The sequence below is a fragment of the Agelaius phoeniceus genome, chromosome 1, assembly GCF_051311805.1.
Source record: "Agelaius phoeniceus isolate bAgePho1 chromosome 1, bAgePho1.hap1, whole genome shotgun sequence".
NCBI lineage: Eukaryota > Metazoa > Chordata > Aves > Passeriformes > Icteridae > Agelaius > Agelaius phoeniceus.
The window spans coordinates 105,967,088-105,985,951 of NC_135265.1; the positions used below are offsets into that span (position 1 = coordinate 105,967,088).

At 41.8% G+C, this 18,864-nt stretch overlaps 2 protein-coding genes across 4 annotated transcripts in view; one reads left to right on the forward strand and one right to left on the reverse strand.

Moving 5' to 3' along the window:
• Window positions 1-12,081: 12,081 nt before the first annotated feature.
• LOC143696016 (uncharacterized) lies at window positions 12,082-14,713 on the reverse strand. The gene is made up of 4 exons (XM_077191434.1): window positions 14,670-14,713; window positions 13,558-13,684; window positions 13,172-13,488; window positions 12,082-12,650 (listed from the first exon to the last, which is right to left on the reverse strand). The coding sequence occupies exons 1-4, from the start codon at window positions 14,711-14,713 to the stop codon at window positions 12,473-12,475; spliced, it is 666 nt and encodes a 221-aa protein (XP_077047549.1). The 3' UTR covers window positions 12,082-12,472.
• The window catches only part of YES1 (YES proto-oncogene 1, Src family tyrosine kinase), a 50,841-nt gene continuing 45,230 nt past the window's right edge, over window positions 13,254-18,864 (forward strand). The window contains exons 1-3 of one of the 3 annotated variants that reach the window (XM_077184692.1): window positions 13,255-13,414; window positions 14,153-14,226; window positions 15,061-15,165. The gene's annotated coding sequence lies outside the window, so the exon portion shown is untranslated. Of the gene's footprint in view, window positions 13,415-14,152; window positions 14,227-15,060; window positions 15,166-18,864 lie in introns of all 3 variants that reach the window. The other 2 variants (XM_077184687.1, XM_054640793.2) reach the window with 2 other exon arrangements.

The following is an 18,864-nucleotide window of genomic DNA, read 5'->3' on the forward strand; positions in this document are numbered from 1 at the left end:
TTTGTCTGGCCCTCGCTGCTGGGCCAAAGGCAGCAGCTCTGGCGTTTTCACCCCAGAGATGCCTTTGGCCAGCTGGATGCTGCAGCTGGGCACTCGGAACAAATCCAGGGAAAGTAGGAACTCAGTTTATCTCTGGTGGAAAAGGTTCAGGCGACAGTGAAGAGAAAAGAGCGGGCTCTATCGTAAAGTCTTAATCCAGAGTTTTATTTCAGCATGGTAGACCTCTGAATGTGGTAACAGCTCGCAATAGAACTCTGGACCACATGGTCTCGTGTCCTTTTAAGCCCCGGGGACAGGGGGAGGGGAAGGGACAGGTGAGGCACCAACCAGGTGGGAGGAGGGGAAGGCTCAAGGGATAAAGACACTTGGACAGGCCAATGAGCCCGGACCTGAGGGGCATCTTTTGAACTTCTGCCAACCACACCACGACCCTGCTGGAATGTTAAGATTGATTGACAAGCTCTTAGCAGGAGGGCAGAGGGGGAGGGGGAAGGTTGGCACAGCTGGGGGGGGGGTGGGATAGGTGAAACAGGAAATCACACTGCAACAAGTTTCATAGGTAAAGCAAAAGTCTCGCACACAAGCAAAGCAAATCATTCACTATTTCCCATGGGTAGGGAGGTGTCCAGCCAACTCCAAGAAAGCCAAGCTCTATCACACTTAACAGTAACTTGGGAACACAAACTCCATCACTGAATGCTGCCCTGCTTCCTTCTTGTTCCTCCAGCTCTGTATGTTGCCAAAGGAGATGGAATATTCCACTGGATACATGGGGTCACCTGTACCAGCCATGTCCCCTCCCAGCTCCTTGTGCACCCCCAGCCTGCTCACTGGTGGGCTGTGAGGAGCAGAAAACACCTTGACTCTGATTTAAGCACTGCTCAGCAACAGCTAAGACATCTCTGTGTTATCAACACTGTTTTCAGTACACTTGAAGTGTGGGACAAGGGGCCAGTGCCAGGGGTGTGGAGTTGTATCTGTTACAGATGCTCAAGATTATAAAGTGTGGGATCAATACCAGGAGTTGGAAATGGCTTTATATTATTTACTAGCCCTGCAGGAACTGTTTAAGGTAGTACTTTGTAATGTAGTTTGTAGATCCTTGGTTTTCAGCAATGGGTTTCTTTTTAAATGAGGCTGAATATACTCCTTTCCCCAAGGGAGACTGGGAAATCATCTGAAGTCATGTAGAGACATGACGCATGGCTATGGTGGTGAATTCTGGGTACATGAGCTTGAAAGAAACTTGGGTTATGGAGCACTAGGTGATGTGCCAGGATTTCAGCAGGGAAGCAACCTCCGTGGCAGGCACCCAGGGAAACAGGCAGGCTGGTTCAAGAGCAAGGCACTGCAGTGTGGGATCATAGCTGAAGTGCTCAGAGTGATATAATTAACTTGAAAGGGAGATGCAGCTGCATAAACTTCACATCCATACTTGCCCTAGAGAAGGAGCAAGCTCCTGTGGTTGAATTGTGCTAAGAGGATTCCTTCTGAGTTTGTTGGCACCAAGTGTGCACAGAGAGGTCCAAAAAGCAGCTTTTTCATATGTGAGGATGCTTTTTAATTCTTTTTCCCACCAATCTTTCCATGCTCTGTGGAAAGATACAACAAAATCATAATGTCAACAATTATGAGGGTACTTGGCCAGTGTCTTTTACTTTGTTATAGCCCACAGAGACCAAAGTCAGCCAGGCTGTGTGAGCCACTCCCTCTGGAGACCTGCAACCACAGCTGCTGCTCCTGGGTGAGCTGGCACAGTGTCAGGCTCACCACTGTTCTTCCAGAAATACACAAAGTGCAGCAGATACCCAACAGAGAGTAAAATGAGGCTTTACCCTCATCTGGGGTAAAGTACTGTATTACTGACTGCAGAAACATGTAATGGCAAAGGGTCCTTTAAAGCACAGAGCAAAAGTACAGCAGGGAAACAAGCTGAAATACAAATTTTAAACACTGTGGAACTTCAAAAAGTGGAGAACTTCTGCCACAGGTGACACAATATTAGCATCAGACCAGTACTTATGAAACTCAGCTTCAGACCATCATCTTGAAATTGGGTTACCCTGCCCAGAGGTGTCTAAAGGTTGTATTCCACCCCTCAGTAAGACATGCTGCCAGTGCAAGAACGTGCTCAGACATAAAAATGCAAATCAACTCACCTCATTAAATTCTGCATAAGGGATACATACATACATACATGCTGCATGACAGTTACTTTCTTTTTTTTTGTTTTGTTTTTTAGCTATCCATTTGCAGAGAGCTAGACAAATGCTTCCATCTTTCTAACTGACACCAAAGCAGATTATAGCTAAATTCTTTGCTCTGAGAAAGAATAGCTGTGCTGTGGCCCCTAAAAATCAGTGCTGCTTACATCAGACTTTAATGCATTTGAATACCTTGTGTATTAGAAACTATATAAAAAATTCAGTGTAATTTCTTTTAAAATTACTCATGGAAAGTGATAATTTCACAAATACCTTTTTACTTTTGGAGCATTTTTACTCTTTTGTCAGTGAGTGTCTCTGCTTACGAAGGATTTTTTTTAACCATTTTTCCTTAATTTTATTTTAGTCAGAAAGTCCTTGTGTCCACACTAACAGCGAAAAACAAACAAAAAAAAAGTTTGAGGCTTTTTATTCAGGAAAATTTATTTCCTGTAAAAAATTTTTCTTTTTTAAAACTAAGGTAAATATTGTATGATACTCTGTTCAAGCCCATATAATGCAGAGTAGGAGGTGGATATTCCAATATACTTGCTTCAGCAGTTAAAGGAGTTCTGGCTTTCCCTGCCCCTATTCCTCACAGAGCAGAGTACAAATGCATTCATGAGTTTAAAGGCACTTCTTTTATCCAAAGTGTCTGCAGCTGTTGCATGAATAAAATGCCTGTTGAGATTTACAAGAATTCAAACTCAAACCTTCTTTGTGCAACTAACCTGCTCCCTTCACAAGTGTATTTGTCTTCAAAACCACGCACTATTTCCATTAGCACATACAGACAGATTGACATCTGCATTCATGGATTTGTACAAACAGAGAAAGAATATAAACTATTTTTCAGGTCCATGCTGGATACTTATATTTAATTATTGTCCTTAGCCTTGTAAATGTACCATTTCTATGCATATAGCCATATCAACTGTTTCTCTTGAAAAATATATTATGACAGAGATTCCCACAAAAGCCACGGGCAGGAAGGTCTCCCAGGGTGCCTTTGAAGGTCTTCCCCACAGAAGTTTGTCTTCAAAGGTTTTCTGAGTTCAGGCATTCCAAAATTTCAGCTTATTCTTTTGAAGTTCTCCAGGAAGCTTTGTTGCTGTGTGGCCTTAGGACACTTCTGCTATTTGTTTTCTTTTGACTAGTTCAGAAAAAAAATTTAACCAGGTGGTTGGTACCAGGAAACCAAAATAATCTACTCAGCAGCTTCCACAAGAGGGTGCAGTTGCATTTTGTTAAATCCAGAGCCAACTACAGTTAATAAACGGATTGCAGCAACAGCTGCCAGGCTGCCTACAGAAATGACTAATGAAACAATTATAGAAAAAAAAAACATCAAATGTGGTGAAAGATGAGAAAAATTATATTGAAACACATTGAATTTATTAATAAACAGCACTGTCAGGTGATGTTGAATAAAAAACTTGGCCCTTCACAACTCTGTGGGATCCATTTGTAATTTGTTTTCTTTGAGCTAGTGCCACAAGATTCCAAGGAGAAGCCCCCAGCTATAAAATCCACTCTTCCATTTTAATTTGACTTCTCAAACATTCCCATCATGAAGCAAATAGAGCATTTACTGATTTTACCAGGACCCTGGGCCCTTCAATAGCTCACCCTGAATTCCACACCACTAAGCTGTGCTGAAGCTCAGAGTTGTCAGTGGCCATTTTGCATATTGGACTAGCAAAGGTTGTTTATTTTACTATATCTTTCATTATGAAGACCCCTAACAGACCTGCTGTAAGGACCAGCATCTGACTGTGAAAACTGCACACACAAAGAACATCAAAAAAACTACACACTCCTGCAAGAACCAGGTGAAAGTTCACATAATTTCATTGACCAAATGATGCATGTGCCAACAGGCATGATGCCAACAATCATTTTCAAATGCCCATCAGGCTTTGTTTGTTGCTCTGCTCTCCTTGCTTGTTGGTCCCTTAAGCCTGTTCTACCCAAAACTCTGCAATCCCCATCTCTAAAAGTCTTCTATCCCTATGGGACACTTCAGCCTGGCACAAGAAATAGGATCCAAGTGTGGGTGAAATTTGAGAAGTGGTGATAGATACTTGGAGTTCTGAATTCTGTGAATTCTGTGGATATTCAGAGTGCTTGACACTAGCTGGTCTGTTGGTCACTTCTGTTCTTAAACTCAGTGAATCACCTGTTTATACTCAGAAAAGCATGTGATTAACTTGGGTAATAGGGAATAACAGGCTCTGTCTCCCACCCACTCTTGACAAGATGGAGCTTGCCCTGACATAGAAGCCAGCACACAGTTTGTCACATTTAAAGCACAGGTTCCTTTGACAAATAAGCATTGAGATAGTCATCAGTTCTAGCAAGTCAGCGACTCATGACCACTATTACAAAGACATAAAATGTCCTGGCAGGTTATCCTAACTACCTGTATCCTAAAAATTCAGTAAGAGTATGGCAACTCTTATATTTCCTGAAAATACTTCGCTGTCGTTAAAAAGAGGTTTGTGCCCATTTTTTAAAAACAAATTTAAGAGTATGTCTCTGAACATTAAAAATTTGTGAATTTACCTACATGTTTTTAAAGCTAAAACTATGTGTTTAAACATACAAATTTTTGCTTGGTAGACTGAGACATTTTTTAAAAAAAGCAGTGTTCAGTTTTTAAAAAATGCCCAGTCCTAGGAAAACAGTTGTGAAATCTCAGATGTGATTTTTCATGTCAAAGGCCCAAGCCTTCCACCAGAGGTCTTTCACATTTTTACAGTTCTCAAGCAACTCTGAGAAACATCATATTTCAAATGTGTTGAACACACTGAGTTATGCTACATGGATTACATGAGGTTATGTTTGTTGTCTAGGAAATAAACTTACCTTCAAATAAAATCCTTATTGCTAGGTTGGAGCAGTCATAAGATTCTCCTGAGAGGACATTTTCAAATGCACTTGGTTTTGGCTTGACTATTTCCCTCTATTGCTGCTCCAGAATTTTCTATTCATGGTTTTTAATAGGAAAGTGTTTTCTGTAATATTTTTTTCCACAGGAAAAAGTTGGTTGTGTCAAAACAATGTCATGTCCCTTTGGGAAAATAAAAAAAGAATCCAAAATGTTTTGAACTGTCCAAGCAAATCTAAATGTTTGGCTTCAGGATTGTTTGTCACTACTCATCATGACTTTGTCATGGTTTAGGTTCCTCATTTCCTCCCATCATTTGGGGTTCCTGCATGGATTGCATTTTCCATCAAGAAAAATAATGTCCCTTCTAGCTGTTATGATGATGCATCAAAGATGTCCAGGCCCACATTTTAAAACCAAAATACTTTGGAACATTCTGTGTTTTGTTTTTCATCCCAATTAGAAAACAAAAGCAAAAATGTGGGACAATTTTGAACACACTGTCTGATTTTCAATAGGCTCCATTTTGATGGAAAGAGGAGTAGGAAATTCTTGTGCTTTGGAAAATCCCACTTTAACCAAAAGTGAAAGGAAAAATAGGCAGAAGGAAGTAGCATGTGACCCATACTAATGTAATCCTTAATGTCATATATCTTTGTTTAGCTGGTATTTTTTCTTCTTTCATTTAGCTACATTTTTCTGCATACTATTAACTAGCATTGTCCATTGTGAGAATTATAAATGCAACTTTTAATCCCATCATTTAAAAATTATTCCATGAGAAATGAAATACCAACACACAAGGGTATCTGGCTACAACAAACTGCTTAATGAAATGTATGAAACAAAATTAAATCGTTGAATATGATGTTACTTTGAAAAGAAAAACCCAAATATTTTCACATTCCCTCCAAAGTTTTACAGTTATCTCAAACAATAGGATCAATTACTTGCATATTCAAAGAAGCAGAGGGGAGAAAAGTACTATTTGCCAGCTGCCTTTCTTAGAATAACTCAAAATTTGTATAAATATATGTTGGTAAAACCTCTCCTTTCTAAATAAATTTGTCATTTTTGTAGCTTGCAGTTCCGAATTCATGGCATATACTTAGTTCTTCCAAACCTTTATAGCAGTCTTTTCTTTTTTTCTTTTGAAGAATATGAACCATCACCAGCTTCAGCACTCATGCAGGCAGGCTCAGGTTTGGTTCTGTTCTGCTCCTTTTTTTCTCCTGAAAGCCAGATGCCCAAAAAGCACAGTGATAAAACATCAGGACAAATCAGGAGCCTGCAGAAAAAAAGAGAAGAGTAACTCAAAAGTAGTTTTCCTTCTTTATTAATTCCTGTATATTTATATCTTTTTGAGCTAGGGGTAGAGAAGGTTAGAGCTGCTAACATTTTCCACAATAGTTGTTGCATGGTGGGAGGTCTGTTCCAGCTCTGTGCTCCTACCTAATCGTAAAGAAATGCTGAGTTAGCCTTGGAAGCCTTTGAGCAGAGCATCTCCAACCCCCTTGGCTTGTGAGAGGAAATGCAGATAGAGTATTTGGAGATCTCACCTTAGATCTACCAAGCCTCTACATGAGAAGTGAGACTGTGCAGAGGCTTACTTGCCTTTAGGCCAGGTATGGATGTCCTATTAACACCTACTGCAAAATGCACATCCCTGCCATCTGCGTGGGAGACTCGAGACATTTCAAAGGGCTGTGTCCAGTTTGGAAGCAGAGGTGTTGCTCTACAACTTAGCTGGCAAAGTTGCTTCCTTCTAACATGAGAAAGCAGCAGACTTTCACTTTGCCAGTGCCAGAGCAGTGAGGCTGGCACTTGGCAAGAACAATCTTTGCCTAGAAAAAGTAGAAGCTGGTTGGTTATAGGCAACTGAAAACTCTCACACTCAATAATAACAATTAACAACAGGGAAATTATACAAACTCTTGTTTTAATAAAGCCAGTCTTCTTCCATCTCTTCATGTCTTCTTCAGATGTTAAGAATCAAGCTTTCTACAGGTGCAGCCTCTTGAGTAGCTGTTACCTCAGCTGGCTCCATGACTCCCTCATTCAGCCTCAACAGAGATTCTCAGGGAAGAATGGAAGAGACTGTGGCTGCTTCAAGGGAACACAGCAGATAGTGATAAGCAAACCAAAGGACATTTACCAGAAGTGAGATGGGAACTGAAAAACATCCATGCAGAACCATGGAACAGTTAAATATCAGGAAAACAGAGCCCTATAGTCTTCCCTATTCCCTACCACCACTGCTCTCTCTTCATCTATTAATGCAATCACACTGGATTTTCCTAAACTCTGAAATTTCAGAAAATTCAGACCATTCTGGTTGTAGGTGGGATAAGACAGTCACTGGTGTCCCTATGTTATTACCTCGTTCCTCATGCCAGTGAGCACAATGTATATATCCCTAGCAAAATTGCCTCAACATGTTCTTGGCTTGTAGAAAACTATTAGGAGATGTAAACTAAGATCATGTTGGCAGAGCTGAAAAACTATAAAACTATAGGAAAACCTCTACACCAGCAGACCTGAGGGAACTGTAACCTCCACCTGAAGGAATGGTGATGAGAAAATTAAAGTCATGAGGAAAACCATAGAGATAGAGGGCATGCTGAGAAAACAAGCCCACATATCTGACAGATGTCCAGTTTTCTCAGATCTCTAAATGGTGCACAGCAGTTATGTCCACCTCTAATGATGAACAGCCCCATCCTGATACAAGCTCCATTCTAAGGATTTGTTTGACATCACAGATTGAGGGGATGATTTTGCTCCTGGAACTAAAGTGATAAATTTCATCACATTCATCTCTAAATTAAGGAGGAAGGGTTTCTCATCCTCAAGGTTGTGACCAACAATTATCCTCAAACAAGAGGGCAGGAAAAACAACCTGTCACAGAAAATTCTAAAGACCTATTAAGCATCAAAGTATAATGAAGGGCACTCAAACAGCCTGAGGAATTTGTTCATCTTTAAGCGAGGTGGTAGCTGAGAGGAAAAGACCATACAGAGTTCCAAGCAAGGTTTAACTACTGATGACAGGAGAGTAAGATTTCTTTTTTTTTTTCATTCTATTTCACCTGGCTTTGTTGTATGAAGTCATATATATAAAAGCATCACAACACTTATATATAAAAGCACCACAACATTTTTACTGTTGTGTGTTCAACAGTAAAAATTCAGGGTGCCTTGAAAAAGAGGAAGTTTGGATGCAGAATCCCCTTCCAGTGCTCCCTAAATGCCATTTTAACTTGGATTCTGCAGCTACTAACATTATTAAACATTACTCACACAATAATGTCTTAGGTAGTCACTTCAAGAAAAACAAAATACATATAATCAGTATGTACATGTGCAAGTCTCCCAAAGTCAGCAGAAATTGCTTCTTTTTACTGGCTATCAAATGAGGTCAGAAGTCTCTTACAGGCTATGAATGACTCTGGCAGTGATGTCAAAACCAACCCCACTTCAGGTCAGCTTTACTGCACAAACTTCTTTTCCTCCTACTCTTTGTCCTTTTCCACTCTCCCTAAGAGTACAAGACCTGCTTTGTGAAGAGGAAGGCATACATTCCAAATCTCTCAGAAGAGCACAGTGGCACAGGTAAATATATTTTTTTTTTTCTGAACATGTATGATTTCACAGGTTTCAGATTTTTCAACTTTGAAATTTAAATGAAAAATAAAAAAAGAATGTGTGCAAGCTTCCCAATTAAATCATGCAAGAACCAAAGACACAGGATGTGAAGTCGCTGCCAAAGCAGCATTGAGTGTTAAGTGTTCATCGTCTATAGCACTGCCCTTGAAACAAAAGCAGTAGTTATTTTAAGTAACCATAAGCAATACTCATGTGCAATTCAAAGGAGATCGGATATAAAGAGATAAAGATTAGAGTACAGCAATACGGCTTTCATTATACAATGTAATCCAGCGTGTCTGATGTAACTGGATGTGACACAAATGTAAATAGCAACAGGTTTGGGAATACAGGGTTTTCAAAGTCTAACAAGCTTTTAAGCATAACTTTTAGTAAGTTCAAAAACAATCTTTGAAACAATGTTTTTCAAAAAGAACCCTCCGCATCCTTGCTAGAAGTATAATATGCATAAATAGAGATGTTATGCAAGATCAAACAGAAGTGCTATTTGAGAAAGAACAGAATATTTAATCTCACAAATAGATGCAGACACCAAACACAAAGATCCTGACCATTTGGAGATGCAGATGCCTTTTAAGGCAAAATGGGACAAGTTTAACACGAGGTTTAAATAGGATACTTGCTTCAGAATAGGAAATAATTACAGATCAACCACACAGTGACTTAGCACTCCATTTCCTTGAACTACTGAACTACTATACTGGTATGTAATTTGCATTATACCTAAGGAAGATCTTTCACTTTTAAACATCAATGATTTTATTAATAGCTTCTGGAATATTAAATAGAAATTACCATGACAAGAACTACCCACTTATTCAACTAATGCTTAGAATATTCAGATTCAAAAGAAATGTATTAGGGATTAAAAAGAAAAAACTATGTTTTGCTAAACACCATGTTCTTAAAATAGTGATCCAAGAGCTTCAAAGTAAGCAAGTGACTAATACTATTTCCAAGATTAACTACTTTTTTTAATATGATCACAGAGTACAACGAGCAATGGGAACTTTGGACATGAATTTTAGGAGGTGCTGCTATAAAATACCATTGTTTTCTACACTTTCAACGTGCAATAGCTAGGATGAGGCCTTGACTACCTCAGTTATTTCTCAAAAAGAGGGAATTCATTTAGGTCCAGAAATATTTTTTTACTTTCAAAACAAAAAAAAAAATTTTGTCCATGAACCACTGTAATGTTTTTTTTTATTTACTCTGAATTGCAGAATCCCACCAAGTGTTTTCAATAATGTGTTGATGTTTTCAGGTTACTACCAGGTGTACCATAGATTAACTTTTGGAATGTACTGGCAAAGCTCTTCAAATCTATCCATCTCCTTCAATATCTCAGGATGCAAGTCCTGTGTGCCCCAATTACAAACCACTGAACCCACATCAGTGTTTGAAATATTTTAGTCAGCCTGTCTCCATCTTTATTCCTCTGTTCCTCCTTCTTCTTGCTCTTACACCTGTATTCCCCCACATCACCCTAAAAATACTTTATTTGGCATAATATGTATTTGATCCTATCATACATTTTTGGGTTTTTCAAATTACTCAAACACATTAAGGATTGTATAAGTATAAATGATCACTTTAGAAAATAATTCAAATATATGAGAATTTTCAAGGATAGTACATGGAGAATGCCTGCCTAAACATAGGCTATTTGCATAAATCTTCAAGATCAAATTAATGACACACAGATGAGGAGTTAGTGAATGCTGAGCCTGTCTGAAGGGCTGTTTGGGAAACTGTGTTCAGCAAATGGCAGCAATGAACCCCTGCATCAGTAGCTTCTTACACTATATTCCAGCCATGCTAAACCATTCAAGGGCAGCTCCTCCCTTCTCCTTCCCTCACAAGGTCAAAAATATTAATTTAAAACAAAAGAATGAAAAAAAGGGGAAATTCCTAAAAGCTGGCACTTGCCTTGCCTGACTAGTAGGTGAGACTGGTAGTTTTGGCTGATCCATTCAGTCTCCTGAGCGAATACCAAGCAGTGTCAGTCCACCTGCTCTGCAACACATTTGAGATCCCACTCAGGAACAGCCCTGGAAAGGGGCTTTACCCAGGTATCATGTGGCAGACATTTTTCAGGCTGCCTGACTGGCAGGCAAAAGGTGGCAATGACAATCCAAGTCCCATCCTGTGCAGGATTAATCAGGCTGAACTACCAACAGTTTGATTATTTTAGTCACCTGTTCAACATTTCCTTATAAAAGGAACGCTGTGAGGAACACTCAGACTATCAGTGACAAGTGCAAGACAATTTAAGAAGCAGCCAATTTTTCCACTGCAATGAAAGCATGTCTAGCCTCCAAGACTCCAGACCCTCATCTCTTCTTTCACACCCATATGGTGTGAGTCTGAGCCTGCTCTCAGCGATGGGACTGGTCAGCTCGTCTTCTCCCCAACTGCTCTGCTATTTTAATCACACTGTGCTTGAAATTAAGCGTGACAGTCTCTCCACTACCGACCAAGTCAATCACTGGTGCAGCCCCAGTACTGTCTGTGGCAGCCAATAGCACACATACACGTAAGACAGACAGCAGAGGACAGTTAGTAGCTCAGCCTTTCAGAAACTCAGAAACCAAATCATTCCTTACATTGGTCTTTAGGAGAGAAAGCAACAGGAGAGGTGTGATGAACTGAGAATCCCAACAAACCTTTAGGTACCACACGGGCATCACCAGGTGCCGTGAGAAAGGACTACTATATAATCCCGCCCAGCAACACCGAACCTGAAACCCAGACATCAAATTACAGCGACAGCTGGCAAGAGCCAGGATGTCTCTAACTATGAAGCTTTAGCCCAATGCCACAAAATTTCTTAGGTGAGTCATTTTGAAACGTCACGAAGATGGTAACACAACTAGGTCTCGTGTTTTTCAGGTATGCAAATTTTACCATTGTGCTGTAAAACTAACCAATCAGCAACACTTGCCAGTGTATACAAAACACCACAAATGATACTGGAATTCAAACTTCGCTCTCACTCAAGACCCAGTTGGAGTTGTGAAGCCATGGCTGACCCAGAGCTTCAACCAGTCAGCAAACTGTTAAGTAATTCATTGCCAAGGTCAATTTGTAAAACTTACAATTGCTGTTTAAATTAAAAATCAATTCTGTATAATGTGAGTTAGATTTCTGACTGAACAGGATATGATGAATTCCATCACTCTAAGAAGGTTACATGAGAAGAATTCATGGTATTGAGTCTCCAAATCGAGAACACTTTTTTTTTTGTATTTTGTTAACTGTTTAAGTGTATCTATGGTCCTCTAAGAGCAAATACATGTGTATTTGCTTTATCCGAAATTAAAAAACACAAATGGTTTTATTCTGCAGCATTGCCTGCAAAATAAACTGGACATCCTGACTCAATTATTTTTCTTAAGAACAAACTATATTAAGTTATCATTAGTGATCAACACAACTACTGTTATCTGATCAGCCTTTAAAGAAAATAAAACGAGGGGAGGTGTAAATTTGATTATTAGAGAGCTGAGAAAAATAAAAAATAATGCTGAATGAGAACTGCCGATTTGCCCATATAGACTTCGAGTCTTTAGCTTCATTTTCTTAATGTTCTTCCACTCCTTCCTGCAGTCTGCAGCTCTGAAGGCTAGATGCATTTGAACCACCTTTTCCCACGAAGCCCACCTTGACAGAAACCCAATTTTTTATTTCTTAAAATACGAAACACTGACTAATGGAACCGCGATGAGTGGGAAACCCGTAACGTAGAATTCCCCGGAGTTCCCGATGCGTAATGTACAGGCTCGTTCATTGCTCGCTGTTCGGCGGCAGGTCTGTTCCGCGGTGCCGCCCTGGGCACTCCCGAGCTGCCAGCGCTGCACCCGCACTGCCGGAGGCCCATCTTGCTCCTGTTTGACCCACAGGAAATTAAACACACCGAGCCTAAGCCGTGGCCCACCTGAAGACGCCCAGGCGAGGAGTTTTAAAAGTTATTTTTGTTCGCTTTTCACGCACAACGCCGAAGGGCTCTGCTGCCGGAATTTTTCACGTTCAGCTTCTCTGGCAAGAGAGCCTCACCGAACTCACCAGCCCGGCACGGCACGGCAGGAGGATCGACCCCGACCGGGGTCCCCGCGACCCAAGGCCGGGAGTAGGCGGCCGCCCTCGGGCGAGCCGCGGGGCAGGGCAAGCCCCGGCTCCCTCCCCGCCGCCCCCGCGCCGCTCCGCACGCCTCCACCATGTTGTCTCGGTGCGCAGCGGCGCGGAGGAGGGACCGCCGCCGCCAGCCCGGCTCCGCGGGGGCCGCCCGGCTCCTCCCCGCGGCCTCCGGTTCGGGCGCGGAGGCGCTACCCCGGCCGGCAGGCGCGGCGATCCCGACCCGGAGCGCATGGAGGGAAACGCGGTGCGGAGGAGGGGCCGCGGTACCCACCGGAGATCCCGGCCATAGGGGCGGGGAGTCTCCTCCTCCTCCTCCTCCTCCTCCTCCTCCCGCAGCGAGGCTCCAGCTCCCCGCACGCACCGGAGCGCTCGGCTCCCTCCTCCTCGTCCCTCCTCCCTTCCCCTCCTCCCCGCTTCCCTCCCCGGGTCGCCGCGGCTCCGGGAGGAGCGGGGGGGCCCCCGCTTCCTTCCCTCCCCCCCTCCTTCTCCCACCCGCCACGCCGAGGAGAGGCAGGTGAGGCCCCGGCCGTGTCCCCGCTCCGCCGCCCCACGGGAGCGGCGGCCGCGATGGCGGCGGCGATGGAGGCGCTAGGCCCCGGCCTCCCGCCCCCGGCCTCGCCCCGCCGCCGCGCCCCGGGGGCGGGGGGCGTCCCGCACCCCCGGCCCCTTCTCGTCCGCAGAAACTTTCTCGGCAACTTTCTCCCGGGCCCGAGCTCCTGCCCGCGGGGCCGAGGGGTCGGGCGGGCGGGAGCCGCGCTGGGCTGGGCGGGCTGCGCGGGGCGGGCTGCGGGCAGTAAGTTTGTGGGGGAGGGCCCCGTGACCCCTGCTCGGCCCGGGCCCCTCCCGGCCCCTGCCCGCCGCGCTGCTGCGGGCCGGCTGCTCGTCCCCCGGCGGAGGCGGCGTTCACCGCCTGGGCTGGTGCTCGGCGTGAGCCGCTCCCGGCTCCGCTCCCGGCGCGGGGACGGAGGATGTAAAAGGGCAAAATTCAGGAGTCGCCTGTAGCTTGGCCTGCGTGGTTTTATATTCTATTAGGTTTTTTTCCCTCCGCCCCACTGTTCTGGTTTATATCCTATTATCGAGCCTGAAACATGACCGCTGTACGTTTCTGAGTCATTAATTTAAATGTTCAATCATCACACTTCATCAAGGCTCCTCGTCTTCCTTACAATTTAAAAAAAAATGTGTTGGACACACACAGGCCCCTGTTCCTGTGGAGGCTGCACATAACTTTCTGCTCTCTGTGGACCCGCAGGCTTGATGTGCTTAAAGTTGTGTCCTCAGACCAAGGGCTAGTGTGACTTCTCCAATACTCAGTATTACAAATATGTAAGTTTATGATATGGTTATTTATTATATGAATATATGGGCTACTACGTGTCGTGTATGCATGTGATTATGATTGTCTTAGCACTGGGAAAACTAGGACAGAAATATTTCTGAAGCTCATGTTGTAAAGGTACATTCAGATGTACCTGCTGGATTTAACCCTAGGCAGAGGCCAGTCATTAATTAAAAATTAGGTGTTTGGATTTACTTTAAGTGGCAGAATGTTCCAAAACCAGTTTTGAAGGTTAGAGTGTGTTTACAAGGAAAGTGTATTGGTTTTCACTTAATATAACTCATAGATAGCTGAATGATTTTTCAGGCAGATTTTGCAAATGAAATTGATCTTAAGTCGGGAGCCAGATATGAAAATTTACTTCAGAGTCTTTTTCTTTCCTTTTTGGAAAGTAAGCATTGAAGAGGGATAGAATTGCCTTGTCAGTTACCTTTGCAGTTCCTCTGCTTGTAGGTATTCCTTGTTTGTAGCCATGTTTTTGTTGGCTTCATGGAAGTAAGAACATTTCCTTTCCAAACAACAAAACCTCGCACTTCCACTCTTATTTCTGATGTGTATCTGTAAATTTAGTTATAGAAGGTTCCTACTGAGGATAAGCATAGAGTGGAGACTCTGTGTGTGTTCTGCACAGCCAGGGTGTTGTGGTTAATTTTGGGACAAGGTAGCATCTGTGATGGCAACAGGGACAGCCGCATGGGCACTGTGTTACCGCTGAATTTTGAAGAAAAAATCCTGTGGTACCAGGTGTGACAGTAGTTAGTAACAGCAATTGCCAGTAATTAATTATTCCACGTGCTTTATTAGCTTTATTTCTTTAACAGGTGCAGCTCAAATAGAGCTATAATCTCTGTGTGCCTTCAGTCTCCCTAATAACTCTTTTGGCTATTAGAAGATTTCAAATAAATTTGGCAGCAGAGGTCTCCCAGGTGAGCAGTTTCTGCAAAATTTCTGGAAGTAAGGAAGCCAGGTAGAACGGTGCATTTAACCTGCACTCCAGAGAGTTCACAGCAACACTTACCTCAAGCTGGAAATTGCTGCAGGAAATGGGGCCTCCCTGGTTTTGCTGCTTGCAGAGCTACTGGTCCAGTTTTCAATAGTTATTTAATAACTGAACCACCATACTATCTGGAACGAGACTGGTGAGCTCAAGGTAGCTTTAATCTGTATTTTGTATTACCATGAGAGATTTTCAAGGAAATTCTTGTTACTCAACGACAGTTCTTTGGGTACAAAAATGGAACTAAAAGTATACTTAAATTGCTGTATTATTTTGAAATAGCTGGAAAAATACTTAATACATTTTTGGTGTGCTGCATACTGTAATAATTCTACTGTAATAGAATTATTGAAAAACTTCACATTATACGGGTTTTTATCAATATTCACGCAGCAGAGCAGAGAACTATTCTTGTGCACCAAAGAAATGTTCTTTATTTTGTGCTTTGTGCACTTCTGCAGCTCCTGAAGAATGAAATTATCACTCTGTTCAGTCTGATAAATCATGGCTGTCACGTGACAGTGATGCAAAAGTCTGCAGTGTGGCACATATCAGATTATGTGGTCAAAGTTTACTTTATGAACAAGATAGCTGCATGGTTTTACTTTTCCATATGCGCTACCTGTGGACAAAAGCTGTACATTTTCAATAGATAATTCCTTGTGTTCAAAACATTAGTTAAAAGAAATACGCTCTTTCATTCATGTTCCCTACTTGCATCCAACTGTTTTGCTGCGTAGTTTGATCACAGTTTGAGTAAGGTACCTTGATGTTAATTTAAAAATTGGTGTCAGTACTAACACAAAAATTACTTTAGGAACATGTCCTTATTCTGCTGTGTCGCATCAAGCAGCCTTTTTCAGGTAGGACACGTTCTGTACGTATGTACACAGCCTGTGGTTTCTGTGAAGTCCTCCTGAAAGGTTTCAGGCTTCCGATGCTGCAAGTCCTGTGCCTGGAACAGATTGATCCATGAGGGAGAACTGCAGTTTCTCTAACTACTGTAGCAGAATGGGTTAGTTTTTGTCTTGGAGGAGCCACCTCCAAATACAAGTAGGTAACTCTAGTCTCAGGATTTATTTCATTTCTGTTCTCCTTGAGAGTGCCAGTAGGAGGCTGTTTTATAGTGATGGATTTTATGATGTGATAATCACTATTTTTTATATTTTTTTAAATACTAGCTGCTTTACAATTGCCATATGGGAACTTCTTTCAATCACTACAGTCCCTGGCTGCATTCACACCAATGATTAGAGCTGTAGGGTTCCAGATTGTATCACCAATTGCCAGGTTTTGAAGGTAAACCTGGATAACTTCCCATGTATATGCTTAGTTTAGTAGAGAAAATATAATACTGAAAAGATGCTGTCAACTAACTGTAGGACAAGTTTAATTTTAGCTTATAAGAGGTCGTTCTTACTGCCTTTTGCATTTATGGGGGTTTATCCTTGATGGTGCCAGTACATCAAAACAGAAACTGGCACCAAAGTAATTGAAAAGAGTGGGACTGCACCCTTAGGTAAAGTTAACACACATGGCTGATTGCAGGATCAGAGATCAAGATGATAGTAACTTTAATGCTAGAAATTGAGTAAGTAAACACTATTACTTATGCATGAGTTTTGTTCCTTTTAAACACATACTCTTTGAAAATGTAAAGGGTAGCTGGAAAAAGGATAGAAAACGCTCTCTATTGTCATTTTAGATAGGCGCTGTGTAGAGCACGGGGTTTCATGCTGTGTCCCCTAAGTCAGTGCACCAAAGCCTTGCACAGCTGAAATCAAGCCCTCAAGCTGGACTTCTAGCTAGCCCTGGCTTGTATCCCAGCCCCAGAGCTCAGTGGGCTACTGCTGTGGAGATCATCACTAACTGCATTTAAGGCTGTGTTGACTGTTGTGGCCAAGACTGGGGTTTTGTTTCGATTTTTCCTGACTGTAGTATTAGGTAATGTTATAGGGTATGGTTGGAGAATGCTGAGGAAGTAAAACCTCAGACTGGAATAATTTGTATTTTAGTTTCTTGAGCACTGTTAGTTGTTGAGTAGGAAATTGGATAACTTTTTGTTAACCTGGCTGTGTTTTATCTTTGTATTTTTGGAAGGCAAATGCTTTTATAGTAATGGTACATGAGACTTCAGTAAGTAACAATATTGACTGCACCTATGTCTTAAATGTTTATGTCAATTTTGAATTCTGATGGTGATACTGAACATCACATAATTTGTCTTTCAACTTTTCACTTCAGGTAGATGAAAAACTTCTATGGCTTAAAATGTTTCTGTGGTTTTCTTCACACCAGAGGTCTAGAGAAGTCTGGGAAAAATAAATGATTCTTCAGAAGTGATGAACCCTTTTAGTTGAAATTTTAGAGTTATCTACATCAGGCTTACAAGAATGAAAAACTTTGTTTAATTCCATTGACACTGAAGTTGAGTAACCACACCCACGGAAGTAAATCTTTGTAGATCAGGGCCTTTAACTTTGTCTTAGAGAAACTTTCAAGAGAATTTTGTGGCATTAATCATACATTTAAACTCAGTCTTCATATTGGAGGGGTTTGATTTAGTAGGGTTAAGTTCCTTTGCACATGCCCAAAGTACTCTGTAGTGTTGTAAAACTGAGACAGTAGTAGTGTTTTATTCATGATGTGAATTATGGAGTATAAATGCAGTCAGGCCTCAGGTATGCTTCCCAGGACTCACAGCCCCTGTAGAAAAGAAGGGTTGGAGTGGAGGATGGTGTTCATGTTCCAAATGTTTGCCCATTGTTCAGGCAAACATTTTGATATTGCATGCAAACTTCAGAAATAAAATAAAGTATCTGGGCTAAAGATTTTGAGATTTCAACCCTACCTAATGGCCTCACAGTTTTAAGAAAAGGCAGTGCTTGTGCGAGGTATTTAAAGAGTAATTAGAGGGTGCTATGGATCTCTTGTGTATTGCAATTGTATGGCATTATAACTGTTTTGGCAGTCAGCCAGGAAAGGGAGACTTAAAACAAATTAATAGTGAACAATCCAGTTTTAATAAGTTATTTTAAGTATGGTTAGATAACAACATTAATATTTATGCTTGAAGTGTGACAGAGAAAAAACAGGTCTCAGTTGTTTTGTGTATCTTCTTGCTTTTCAAGAACATTTGATTGGAAACTAATATCATGACTGACACTTGTAACCACAGAAGAGTAAAAGAAAAACCCTCCAAAGTCCTTCTCTTTCTTTACATACTCTTCCATACTGTTTCTGGTTGATTTTTACCAGCTCAGTCTGTTCAACATAAATTCTTTATTTTGCCAGTAGTAGTACCCCAAAGTCCAGAAGCTAAAAGACTGCACCAAGGACAGCATGACCACAGGCTTTCCTAATTCTTAGGCTCCCTTCCTGAGCATCCAGTATTGCCCAACATTTCAGATGGTGGGGGCCCATGGTGAACTTCTGGTCTGACTCAGAGGTCTTTGGGCTTGATGGGCTTCTGGTCTAATTTATAAAAACTGGCCTTTCAATAGGCTGAACTTAACATGTGCCTCACAGATGAACAATGCTTTTAAGGTTTTTAAAGTATGCTTCACTGAAAAATGAATATAGAATTAATGTCTAGAAAATATTCTTGTTTTCAAAGTGCACATTTATA